This window comes from Equus asinus, chromosome 8, assembly GCF_041296235.1.
Source record: "Equus asinus isolate D_3611 breed Donkey chromosome 8, EquAss-T2T_v2, whole genome shotgun sequence".
NCBI classification, from domain to species: domain Eukaryota; kingdom Metazoa; phylum Chordata; class Mammalia; order Perissodactyla; family Equidae; genus Equus; species Equus asinus.
Genome location: NC_091797.1, coordinates 11,628,225 through 11,642,182, shown reverse-complemented (window position 1 = coordinate 11,642,182; position 13,958 = coordinate 11,628,225). Strand labels below are relative to the sequence as shown.

The 13,958-nt window shown below is 35.3% G+C and overlaps 1 protein-coding gene across 1 annotated transcript in view; it reads left to right on the top strand.

Moving 5' to 3' along the window:
• Positions 1-13,161, top strand: part of GFRAL (GDNF family receptor alpha like) — a 63,169-nt gene extending 50,008 nt beyond the window's left edge. The window contains exons 7-9 of the mRNA XM_070516722.1: positions 10,432-10,527; positions 10,616-10,688; positions 13,062-13,161. Coding sequence (XP_070372823.1) covers positions 10,432-10,527; positions 10,616-10,688; positions 13,062-13,161 — 269 coding nt within the window. The remainder of the gene's footprint in view (positions 1-10,431; positions 10,528-10,615; positions 10,689-13,061) is intronic.
• The last annotated feature ends 797 nt before the right edge of the window (positions 13,162-13,958 follow it).

The following is a 13,958-nucleotide window of genomic DNA, read 5'->3' as shown; positions in this document are numbered from 1 at the left end:
TAGATTAAAGAATGTGGAATGGATGAAAGTCGCTTTATGGCAAAGTGTGAGCGCTTGGTGATGTTTTTAAAGGATGCCTCTCAGAACCTAATCCCCATTGTCTCTTTCCTTTCTTGAGCCTCTGGCTTCGGGTAGAATGGCTTCCTTTGGTTGCCACTGTGGCTGAAGACTGAGCTTTCCCAATTCTCAATATGCTCTGAGTTTGCCAGACCTCTGGGACTGACGTTTTACCATTGCATTAGCACCCATGTCGAGAGACCAGATACTGTAGGCATATGCTCAGGACTTTCAAAACAACTCACCTGCAAAAAGAGGCCAGAGCCCACTTGTTCCTGATTGTACCTCTGCTGTAGTTGGGAGTCGAGGCAATTTGAATGGAGAGATGCCATACAAATCAGATTGCAAGGCTTTCTTCAAAGGGCAGATTATCTTAGTGAAGCACTGCTGTGTGTCACTGGGGTCTGTGTAGGAAGATGCCTCTGTTGATGTTTTAAGTTTCCAGGTCAGCCATGATTCAGTACCTGCATCTCTATTCACTCACCCTTCCTAGTGTAACAGATCGCCTAAAACGTACAATGGTATTTTGTTTAAAGTACATATGGTAGTTATTACACTGAAAATGTACACTAAGCATATGTCTACAACCCTAATAGCTCTTTCCAACACTTCCACACGGCTGCTTCGACCCAGTCAATTTCTCTCACCGTTCTTTGGCCCCTACTTTCATTCTAGCATCCCTCCTCTGCAATGGAAATATTTTTGCTTTTATCTGTTTTCGTTCTTTTAATACTGCCAGGTAGCTGAAAGAGAACTTTCAAGGTGGTAAGATCTCTTACTGATCCAAATAAATTTTTCTTCAATTGGCAAAACTGGCTTAGCAGTTCCATCCCTATATCTGGTTATTCTCCACCAATTGCTGATTTTTTCAAAGGCGTTTATCTATGAAACATGACTCCTAACCTCTTCCTCTCTCTTTCTCATTAAGAGCTTCTATTTCACTAGCCTACCATAAAGTGGTTTACAGTCTGACTTCTCTCTTTCACCTCCAAAATCATGTATTTTCCACCCTTTGCCAATAGTTCTCTGACCATGCATTGAAAGTGTCTAGAGAGCTTTTTGAAATTATGAATGTCCAGAACTTTATCCCTACTTTTCCCTTGACCTATTAAATCAAATCCTACAGTGATAAGGCCTAGGAATCTTTCATTTTAAATGCTCCACAGTTAATACTGATATGCAACCACAATCAAAACATGCTTTTCTAATTAAAAAATCAGAGCTCCTATTGTATGTCTACCCTCTGCAAGATACTTTATATGTCTGGTCTCATTTAATCCTCACAATAAGCCAATAAATATTATTATCCCATTTAATAGAATAGGAAACTGGGCACAGAAGGGTTTTTTTTAAGTACTCCAGGTCGTACGTTTAGCAAATTTTAGAGCAAGGACTTGCCTCTGCAGCTTGAAGCCGAAGGCTGGCCTCTTTCCACTATGCTACACTACTTCTCACTACCTTCTATTGTTTATACCCACTAGTAGCCTCTATTTCCAATTCTCATTATGTCTTTGGGGGTTTATTTAAAGTGACAAAACAGCTCAAAACATCCATATTTCCAAGGGCCTAGTGCCTTGTACTGTAATATAACCTGAAGGTGTTTATGAATAAAAGTAATGTGGCCCTATTTGACTGGAGTATGATTTAAATCCTGGTATAGATAATGATGTTGCATCTCATACTTATTTTTGAGAATAAAGTGAACTTGAGAGACAGCAATGAATGCATATCCTCCTGTCCACTTTTTACCCCCAAAAGGGGGAAAGTGTTCCCATCCCAAAGATGAAGACTATTCTTCAATGCTCTCCCCACTTTTCTCTGAGTTCACTATCCTCCTTTCTCACCTGTCTTTAACCTTATTTTTACTTTTTGTCTTCTTCCTCTACTGAAATTCGATTGACAGATATAAGAGAGGAGAGAAAAGAAAGATGTAATATTTACTAAGCGCATACCATTTGTCAACATTTTTCATTTGTGATGTATTATAATTAGTCATCTTTGCTAAGTTATGTGGTTACAAACAATCTCCAAACTTCAGTGGCTTACAAACACAAAGTTTGATTTCTAGGTCACGTTACATGGAGGCAGCTGTGGGTTGACAGCTAAGGCTCTGCTTCCCATTTCTAGACTCAGACTAAAGGCATAGCCACTATTTAGAACATGCCCTTCTCATGGTAGAGACAAAAAACAAGCAATGGAATCCCTCTCAAACTTCCGCTTGAACATAACATACGTCATTGCTGCTCACATTTTCGACTAACTCAAATCAAGGTCAAGCTCAATGTCAGAGTGGCAATAAACATACTCTTCCACATAAAGCAGTGCTCTAAGTCACATGGCATTGGGTGGTGGATGCATAATCCATTACAGAGAAAGAAGAGTGAATTTTTGTGCAAAATAATATAGTTATTATTATTTTGAGTTATTAATCTCAGTTCCCTTTCTACATTTGAGAAGCATTAAGCTCAGAGGTTAAATTAGCTTGTCCATGGCTACTGCAGCTGGTGGATGATGCAACCAAGACTGTGATGGAGTTCTTTCTGAGTCCAAAGCCTGTATTCTTTTCTCTGAGCAGCCCGGTTGAAAAGTAGAGAGACAAACACTATGGTTCTCTCTTATATTATTCTTTCATCTTTAACACCAAAACTATTCTAAAATATCATGTCATCTCAAGAACCCAAGAGTCATCTCTGATTGAACTCTCTGCATTTTCAATATCAAATACAACTCTATATTACATAATATTTAATATTGATACTTATTGAGTGCTTATTTTGTGCCAAACACTGTTCCAAACTCTCTTTATGTATTGTCATATTTAATTTTTAACAATAAATTTTGTGGTAGGTGTTATTCCATTTTAAAGATAAGGGAACAGAGTCCCAGTAAGTTGCCAGAAATGGCAGAGCTGGGGTGAGACAGAGCCGGTTTTTAATCCATGTCTGACTCTAACGCTTGTGCTACTATGCTGTGTACTATGCTTTCCAACAAAAACCTCTTTGTTTTAAATATACTCTTACACTTCCTCTCTTCTCTACTCCAGCTTCTACCTCCTATTTTTAGTTTTCATCTTCTCATGCCTAAACTGCTGTAGCTTCCTAGTTAGCTCTCCCCACCCAACCAGCCTATTTACCATGACTAGACTAATTCTCCAGCTCAGCTTTAGTTATGTTATTTCTGCCTGCAGAAGACAGCTCTTGCTCTCCACTGCTCCTGTTTTCATCCTTCCCACATGGAAACTACTTCATCTGATTCCCAAGGACACCCAGAATGCAAATCAGCCTTATTTCCCACCCTTTGGCGAATGCATGCTTTCCCCTGGTGTCCTTTGTTGATCCCCTCCTCACTTTACTCACATTATTCCCCCCCCCCCACCCCGGCCAAAACTAGATTGAGAACTTCATAAGAATGGAGTCACGAATAATCCTATGAAAATACCCCATTGTTGATGGTGCCGGCTTTGAAGCAGGAAGTAATTACTTAACTGAAAAATCTTTACTTGGGTCCAAATGTGGTGGTTTCTTCCACATAGCCCTGTGGACATTTATAGGTGACTAGGTATAAATGATCCATGAACTCCTAGTTCTGCTGGATTGAGTCTCCTAAGTAGAGGGCAGATCCTGAATCCTCCATATCCCATGAGGACAAGTTGAAAAACTGAAGAACAGCAGATCAACTAACAGTGAACGTGGAACTAATGTTGATTCACACCAACCACTCCAAGGGGCAATAGGAGCAGCATGAGTCTCCCAAACCACAGGATGAAAAATTTGCTTGATTCCCAGGAATAGAGAACAAGAAAAATTGTGGTTTCAGGTGCTTGTGAATATGAGTTTACTAGAGGAAATGATCATAAATTAGTGCCTACAGTTATGGACACAAAATACTGTTAGTATGGTGTCCTCTGACTTTCCATTTACTAAGTAAAATAAGAATCCTCAATAAATGTCTTATACCCACCCAAAATATATAAATATTTGTATATTATTTACATATACCCATGTTTTCCAAGATTTTTTTTTTACAGATTCCCAGATATATCTCATGGAGAAAATGAGTTTAGGTAAAGTGTGCCCCTCTACTGTAGTCAAAAAACTAGAAAATTCTTGCAGCCAAAAAAGTACATAATTTATTTTGTCCAATCTAGAATTTTCCAAAGTCATTTTCTTATGGAAGCTTTTATTTGTCCAGCATGTAAAAGTTTTCTACTGAACTAGTATTTCATGGAACACAGTTGAGAAAACTCTGCCTCTCCTAACAAGCTTTGAATTTACGTGTCTACCTGGAATCAGGTTTCTGAAATAGAAAATGACAGAGGGTTCTACTTCAGTAAATTGGCCACAAAGATTTTTCCAGAGAAAGGGAAGGAGAAAAAGAACGATCAAAGGAATCGCTTCTCTTATCCTTGTTTTCCCTTCCATTGCTCCCTAAAACTGCACATTCTTTCTCATGAAGTTCCCCAAAGCTCTACTATCCTAATATTAGTTTTCATCCTCAAAACAATCTTGCAAACGTAGGTATTACCAGTCTCATTTTACAAATGAGAAAACTAAAGCTCAGAGAACTTCTTTGCTCTTAGATATCTCCTAATCCAAGACACTTACCCCCTGCCCATGGGTAAACAAACTTGACTGTTAGAATTCATTGCTGGGCAAAATAGCTTCTTAATATGTTTTTGTAGGTTAGGTAACCATATGCAGTGCAGTTGGTACATGAACTTACATTTTAAGAAATGATGATAATATGTGAAAAACGTGATTTACGTGAAGACCCTTGGCTCATGTCAGTTAAAGATGAGACAGAGCTAAACATTATATAATCATATACTACACAGTGCACGTCACTACACAGTGACAGATATGCTATTTGAAATGTGAAAGCTACTGATATATACATTTTGGCCATTAGAGAATTGCACAGGCATGGCATTGTGATAGCCACATTATACTGTAAATTAGATAGATGTGGTATTTATTCTCAAGACGGTTACTGTCTAAAGAGAATTAATAACATGTATTACATTTTTATATCCAACTTTTCCCTGAAGATTTGAAAAATTATGTTCAGGGGAGATGCTGCAATTGTATACTTTTTTTTCCATTTTAAAACTCAATAACTTACAAAACTTTCCGAATCATTTCATCATTCCAAATGACTATGAAGACCCTCCAAAAAATATCTCTTTCCTTTATTTTTTTCCTAACTCTCTTTTCCCTCGTGCTTTCTATCAGCCTATGAGAAAATTGTGTAAGCCAGCCAGGTAAAGTCTTGTACATTTCCAAAAAGGTAGCCATTAGTGAGTCATTCAGTTCCAAATGGAAACGTCAGAAAGCTATCTGGAAAATTAATAGTATTGTCACGTACGCTTTTTCATAAAAAAATATTTTGTACATTAAAAACATCCATCTATGAAAACAAAGACTTATGAAACTGATAAAACGCAGTGTAAATTATTCCCATTCTTATCTTAAATTTGTCTTACTACAAGCTCTCCTAGTGCTTTTATAATATAATTCAAGGTAAAAATTACTGTTCACTTTTGGGAATACATTCTTTTTCTATTAAACTCATTCCAGATATAGGCAGTTTTTAAACAGTGGTGTTACTTTATATTTTTTCTAAGATTCAGGTTGTTATCAAGGTAGACATAGATTATAGCAACCAAAGCAATAGCCCAGCCTGATTTTAAACAGTTATACTAATCTTCTGTGTATTATTCTTTGTGTGCCCTTTGCTCTGGAAAGCTTTATGTATGGTCCTAACTCTACATCTGCAAAAACAGAAAATTCTCTTGCTGATAATGGGTCTAAGATAACTGCCTTGAAAATTGCAGCATTCAGTTTTATATTTCTGTTAAATGTCAAAGTTAAAGTGGTTGATTTATCTGAATACATTGAAAATGATGAACATGTTTCACAGGTGTGTGCAAGCTGGAGTGTCCTATCAGTGGATGTGAGGCATTTCAGATGCTTTAGTTGTTAGAGCGTATTTCACTTCTTCTATTGTGAATCTCAACAACAGAAACATACATAAGCATGAACATTTGTGATCAGACACTACTATTAAATGCTTCTTATTGTACAACGTTTATTGTATAAGTACAACTTGCCCATAATATTTTTCAAATCTATTTCCTAATCCAATTGGCAGCCACATTGAAAAAAGCTTCAAATGTTTTACATGTTACATGTGTTTTGTAATGTAATCCACCATGAGGTGGATTTTGTATATAATTGGTAGAAGATTTTGCTACAAATCACGTCTTCACTATTTACCAATTCTGTGATCTTGGACAAGACAACTATTCTGTCTGATATTTTTTATTAAGTTGAGCTAATAACTCCTATTTGGTTAGTTATAAAATTAAGCAGTGTTTGTCAAAGCGCCTTGTAAACTATTAAGCACCACATACATAGAAGCAAAGTATCTTATGTGTCATATGGATAGGTACATGCATCTGTCCCTTCCATTCTGTGAAAATATATACGAACATGTGTATATAGGTATATATGTATGTACATATATTCTACTAGCAGCATCAGCGTCACCTGCAAAGTTGTAAGAAATTCAGAATCTCTGCTTCATCCTAGACCTACAGAATTGAAATTGGCATTTTAAGATAAACAGAAGATTTATATTGAAGTTTGAAAATATTGCTCTATGTGGTCTACTTACAGTGTGATCTCTCTCTTTGTCTCTCTCTGAAAACACAGACATACACGTAGCAGCCGGAGAGTTAGGCAGTGATACCAACAAAAGAATGTAGATTTACTATCTGGAGTTGAGAAAAGAGCAGTCTAGAAAAGTACTTTCTATTTTAACTAGAACTGAGCATCAAGAGTAGTAGAAGGGTAGAAACTATTAAATGGCTCATTCTTGGAGTGGTGTTGACTATCAGTCAAGAATGAGGCAGAATGGATCATTGCACTGGAAGTTTGAATTAATCTAAGAAGGCTTATTCAATTTTGCAATTCTACTATACATACACATGTGTATTTATATATATATACTCTAACCATGAATATTCTATTCCTATTTTCAATCTATATGTTTAGACATAGATTGGCAACCATCTCGTGTTTAGCCATAGTGCTAGAAGATAAACCTAAGACATGGTTTTATTTCCTTTGAAGTTTGTGAACTAAATAAATGATATGCCTTGTTGATGCATGTTATGACCGTTCAGGAAAAGTATATTATTTAGTTCATTTAGTCTATCCTCATTATATGTGTTTACACCTTGTTGTATCATATTACAAATGTATTGTCTTCTCAAACTTAAAGATGCTTATATATTTTCCTTTCTTCCCAATAGCAATGCTCCTTAACTCCCTTTTAGAAGGAGGTTTTTATACACTATGATTGAAAGAGTTCATGATATATGGAATCTCTGTCCTGATTCTTAGGTGTTTATAAATAATTAAAAACTCTCTTCCAATTTGGGAATTTATATACCTTCAGATGAAAGTGTTTTGACCAAATTAGAAATAGCACCAACCTTTGGATACCCAGGAAGGTCATCCTTGAATTTTCATTCTCACCAAGATATTGCCGCAGTATTGGCTTTCTTTTATTTAAACATGGAAAGATGACAATAAAATTTTAACCATGCCATGTGATGCATTAACAATTCAAAAAACAGCTAAAAAACATATTTTCTAAACCATTCTATGAAAATGTTCACTTCACAAAATTTTTCTTCCAACCAGACTCTTCTAGGTTATGTTTTAATTAAAATTTTAATTGAAGGTTTACAAATGTGTAGTTTGTGATATGTTTAATTTCTAGTTCAAGTATTGTGACATTTATTTTTAAGCCATTTTGTATCTGGTCTACCACATTTTTTACAACGTATTTGCCATTTCATATAAATTATGCAAAGTAGAGTTTCAGTCTCCATCAGCTCTCGGCTTCTGCCACCCAAGGATTTGCAAAAGAAGAAAATAGAAATGATCGGGTCTCTGTAGCTGATTTGGGGAGAAGACTATTTAAATTTGTTCTTAATGTAAGACTGAAATTAATCTTGATTTCCCTTCAAATGCAGGGGGATTTTACAATATAGTTCATAATAGCGTTTAATTCCTCTAGGGGACGAGTTAAGATAAACAAGTCACTGACAGTGTTTATCTATAAATATAGCAGATGGTGTGGGACTGAGGTTGGTTATTAACTCTGCCGACTTTAATTTCATGGTTATAAAACACTGTAAACCTCACTGTTTATAAAAGGCGGGGAAGAATCTCCAGTGGGCTTCAGTAGCCAAGAAACTCTCTGTAACATTAATCTCTCGCACTGATATTTGGTATCCTCCTAGGGTGCAATATTTAAGATTGTGGAGTGATTGCTAGACATATTAAAATTTTCACTGGGATCATTAGCTAGCATTTCTGTCATTGATCTATTATAACTTTGTTAATGAGTTCCATGTGAGTGAAATTTAGTGAATGAGACAATTCTTTCTAAACCTCGCTAGGTGAATGTTTAACAATTACTGTAGGCAGTTGTATATCTAAATGATAGACTAATTTATCAAAATAGTACATTTTTTCTTATACCAAGATGAATTGTGATACCTAACTAGACCAAATATACTTAGGGATAGAATTTCAAAAAGGAAAACTAGAGCATCGTTCGAATAATCGGCCAAAGTGTATCATACACCTTTACGTTTAGGCCGTGAATCTGCCAAAAACTTCACAAAATGCCATAGAATTAAAAAGAAGTAAAATAATTTATACTTCATATTCTGAATTGATTTAAATATGAAATTTTATTATGATCATTTATTTCACTAAAAATCCGCATGCTCAATTTGATTAAAATTCTTTCAAAAAGAAGGACCACTATTTTAAAAATGATATTATTTGAAATAGCTCAATTTTTTCATTCCAATTTTATAGTAAATAAAAAATATATTTTATAACCACAAAAGTGAAAAAAATTTCACAAGTTCTATCTCTATTACTTTTTCATTAAGAAGAGTTGATTTTTTTCCCATCCTTCCTAAGATCAGACTTCTATAAATACATGATAACACAGTATGTGAGTTGGAGATTAAAAAATATTGAACTAAAAATGTCTTAACTGCTTTAGAGTACCAGACTCCTCGAGAAAGGGTTTTCTAATGAGGAAATCCTCAGTTACTTTTCCAGCTCTTATATCGGGCTGCTTCTCCTGGGCCCACCCTGAGAGTTTTGTTACTCATCTGAAACAGTCTGTTTCCTGTGATTTCTACTGATTGTTCCTAACATAGACCTCAAACCCTGGCTTCCACAGAGCTGGCTTCTGAACAGCAGCAGCCCTGGGTGGAGAATGGAACTGTCAGTAATATATCTTCTCATGTTCCTTCCTGCTCAGGGCCTAGCGCCACTCATTGTCATCGGATGTAATATCCACTATTTGATACACTCATTTCTGCAAACTGTCTACTCAAACTTAGACTTCCAGGTCTCAAAATGCATGAGGCATCTATAACAGAGGGCAGTAAAGGCTCTCTCGAGGGGGTTCTTTCTTTCTTTCTTTCTTTTTGAGCCTCAAAATCCACCTAAATCATCATCAAAGAAATTGGTTATTTGGCTATTGGTATGTTTGACATTCATATTTGTGTTGAAATGAGTCAAAACTAGAGGTGATTTCACATCAAAGTTATCAACAAAAACCACCTAAAATAGATCTATTAATTAATTTTAAGGCTTGCACCTTTTCTCTGGTGAGTTCTGAGGTGAGGTGGAAATGTCTTTGGAAAAACAGAACCAAGAAGACTAAGGCTGCAGAGTTGCCAAGAGGAGCCCTTAAGTGAGACAAAAATAGGTAACAACAATAGAAACAGAAGGGGTAACAAAGGGGAGACAAAATATGGGAAATAAGCAAAGGCAGACATTGAGGAGTCTGAGTGGAAGGGTGAAGAGTGACTGGTTAGGGCCCCTCCTTTATAAGAATTCGTAAATACAGTGGGTCTTAGGAAAATGAGATGTGATTAAAAGCACATTAAAACAATCACTCTTGTAAAGAAGGAATCTTTTTAAATATCCCAATGGTAGCCTAGAGTTACTGTCTCTTTTTTCCTATTCTCTATATAAGATACAACGAACTCTCTTATAAAATGTCATCTTTTTTCTAATCATGGTTTGAAAAACAAAACAAAACCCCCAAAACCAGTTTATATAAGGTAATTATCTGATTAAAAGGTGGAAAAAAAGCTGTCAACATTTAAGAAAAGTGTTCTCACTTTCATCCTAATCCATCAGATTTTATTAAAATACTGTCATAGGAATACATTGCTGCCCTATAGTATAGAGCAAATTACAACCCATGGGATAAAATTAATGCATGACCTTTAAATACTTTAATCTCATTTTCATTATTTTCTTTCAGATTATCCTCTCCTGTCTAATGTCAAAGGCATTTCGTTGCATAAAAGAAAACATGCAAAGGAAATCACTCTAAGTGGATTTCGTTCCGCCTTCAATGGTCAGTTACAAATCAACCCTCTGTGATGTTTTTATTATTTATTCTCTCTAAAAATCCAGTAATTTTTTTTTGAACCTTTTGTTTCCAGGAGAAGTAATCTATGCTGTCATGTGCATGACAGTCACCTGTGGAATCCTTCTCTTGGCTATGTTCAAGCTGAGGTAACTGGATACAGATCAGAAGGAAGGATGGAAGGGAATCAGCCCTGGGAAAGCACATTGCACATGGCAGAGCTTACAAAGGGCTGGAGAAGGAAAGCTTCTCCGTTAAGACACCGTAAATCAACTTTTAATGTGGGCTAGGCTGGTGGAAACCTTCTTCTCAGTCTTCATATGTAGGGGAAATGTGATCATAGGGGATTTTTTTACATTGGCTTTTACAGCACATATGCATTGTTCCCCCCCAATTAAACTGTGATCAATCTTTCCCCTGGTTTTCCTACAAAATCCGAATTGAACTTTGCTGCATTCTTTATTCAAATCATCTGCAGGATTAATCAGCTCTCACAGTGGACCTGTTGTATGCGTCATACAGCGGATATTCACCTGAAGATTTACTCTTCACTCTAATTTCTTATCTATTAATGAATTTTATTCATGTTTTAATATACAGTTATAAAGAGACATTTAATGAGGCCTCCCAATGTACCCTTAGAAAGATTTATTGCTATTATTCACTCTTTCCAAATCTTCTTTTTCCTTGGCTGCCTTCATTGCTGGAATGGGGTAATGCTCCAGCTACATGTGAGACTCAAGATTAGAGACATATTAATCCCTAGATTTCTAAATGTCTAGGGTTTAAAATGTTTCCATTTATAAAACATTTACGAATAGAGACAAAATGGTATACATTAGCTTACCTTTAATTAAAAAAATAGCTTCATATTTAAATATCAATGATGTTTATTTGCTTATTCATTAACATATGTGTGTATTTGGATATAATTTGAATGTCGTAAGTGTTAATGAAGAAATATATATTTATGTGTGTATAATATATGTGACACATATGTATAATATATGTGACATATATTATACACACACACATAAAATATATTTATTAGTAAGATTAGGCCCAGAGAGGAGCAGAGGCCATGGACATTTCTCTTATCTCGTGATGCTCAGCAAGGAGGACTCGGTAAACTACACAATGCGTGTACACATATTGCTCTTCCAGAAATCTCAGACTTAAAGGCCTTGACAACCAGGCAGCTGAAAGGAAAGACTCCAGTGGGGAGGTGTATGCAACACGAAGGAGTCGGGCAAATGATGAGTGTAGGCTCTGCCTAAGGACTTTCAATCTTACCGATTTTTAAATGCAGTGCCAGCTAAACATATCCACTTGTTGGACCCCACCCCTCTAAACATATAATTTGATGCTTACCAATACCAAGACTAAAACAAACTGCTTTTCTCCAAGGCCTTAAAAATTGTATTTGTATGAGACGATATTCCTTGGGCTCCAAGATATAGTTTAAAGGCCAAATAGTTAAAGTTAGCTTTAAGGGGAAAAATAGCATTTGGAATTTATTAAACTTTCCTTTATTTGGTTTAAAATATTTGAGAGCACTGTTCAGTTACTGGGCCTGCCTCGATATTTCATCACAGACATATTGTTTAAGAGACCTGCAAACAGTTTTCTAGCCTAGCAAAAATCTTATTTTAATAGTTCTCAATCTTTATTTCTTAGCACCACACACATAATGTATAAAGTTCACACCTGCCACATGGGCCCACAGTTTTTTCCAGGTTACTGTTGTGCCACAGATAAATAAGGTGACAGCTATTCAAAATTCCCTGTGTATCTGCTGTAACCTTTCTTTCTTTCTTGTCTACATAGAAAGGCATACGCTTTTACTGGATGACAATGGGAGCAGTATAGACAAAAGTTTTGAATTTGCTGTAATATGTATTCTAAAGCAAATCATTCATTGTTAAGTATGTCATATTTAGTTACAAATTACTTTCCCTCCCAATTTAAAGTTGATCCTTACATGTAATTTGAAAGATCCAGATCCAGAGTTAGATAAATGATAAAAGTAAAAGCCGTGGTGGAAAGAAAGAACAAAACAAAACAAAAGCATCATCAACAACAAAACCTATGTGCTCTCTCGTCTGGAGATACATAATGTCTCCTTCATGACAGAAGGCTGGTGCCACTCACCTGGCGGTCAGGTCTAATCTTTGTGAATACTTTTCTGCAGTAAAGATTACGGTTTTTGCATTTGTTTCATGTTATGCTAAATTAAAACAGCCCTAGCCATTCAAAAAAATTTGCAGAGGAACCGATAATTAAAAACTTAAATTTTAGAGGAAAGAAAGGTCTCTTTTTGAAAATGACTTCTTGGAGATCACAGACACACGCATGATACTTCTTTGAAAGACCATGGAACATTCTACTATTGGGACTTTACATTTAGGAACTCGATTATGTTTCCCTTCTGGGTGCAGAATCCATCCAAAATATAAGCACACACACATTTATAAAATCCTTCAAATGGCATATTGTTAACTGTTACTTTTATTTTTCTATAGAACCTTCAGAATATCAAGTCAAACAAGAGATCCTTCTCCAATCCAAATACCTGGAGGACTCATGATTCATCAGGAGTCACGGATCATTAACTTTCTTTAAAGCAAGTCTTTGTAGCCAGTCAACAGAATATCCTAACCATCATCAATAAGAAAAATGTTAAGATTGATTTAATGATGTTGGATCATTAAGTATAATAATGTAAAGTATAATAATATGGCATGATGTTAGATTTACTTTTTCTTAAGAAAATATTGAAGTCTAAACATAGGTGATATCTTTTATGAAACTGGTACAGAATAACAGAATTGCCCTCAAAGGCAAAAAGTATTATCCTAAGTTATGGTCTGCATAATTTTGTTCATGATAAATTGGAATCCATATAGTAGTAATTAGTTGCATCATAATATGACAAATTATAGTTAGTGGGGCCTTTTGTTTCTGATCAATTTTGTGAATTCCCATTAACTTGACAAAAGGAAAATGCTAATAAAAATATCCAGTATATTTGTTATTTGTATATCCATTTTCAAATCATTAGCTAAATCATTAGCATTGACTTTAAGTTTCTAAATATATTTGGTTAGAAAATTAGTCTTAAAAATCAGAAATGGTATCTTCGGATTTTTGTAATTTGAATACTGTTGGACTTGACTTTTCTAACTTGATGTCCTTATTTGACACTCATAAAGATGTAAGGCAACATTGGCTGAAAAATCAGTGTGCATTTCAATAATGATATCTTTTATTTGTTCATTTATTTTTTTTCTATGCCAATTCATAATAATTGAACTTCTGCAATAATAAAGTAACGTCATAATTGTTACATTCTGTATTGTTTCTATATTGATGCTCTTGGCCTGATTTGACATCAGAGTTATACTGTGATTAGAAAATTG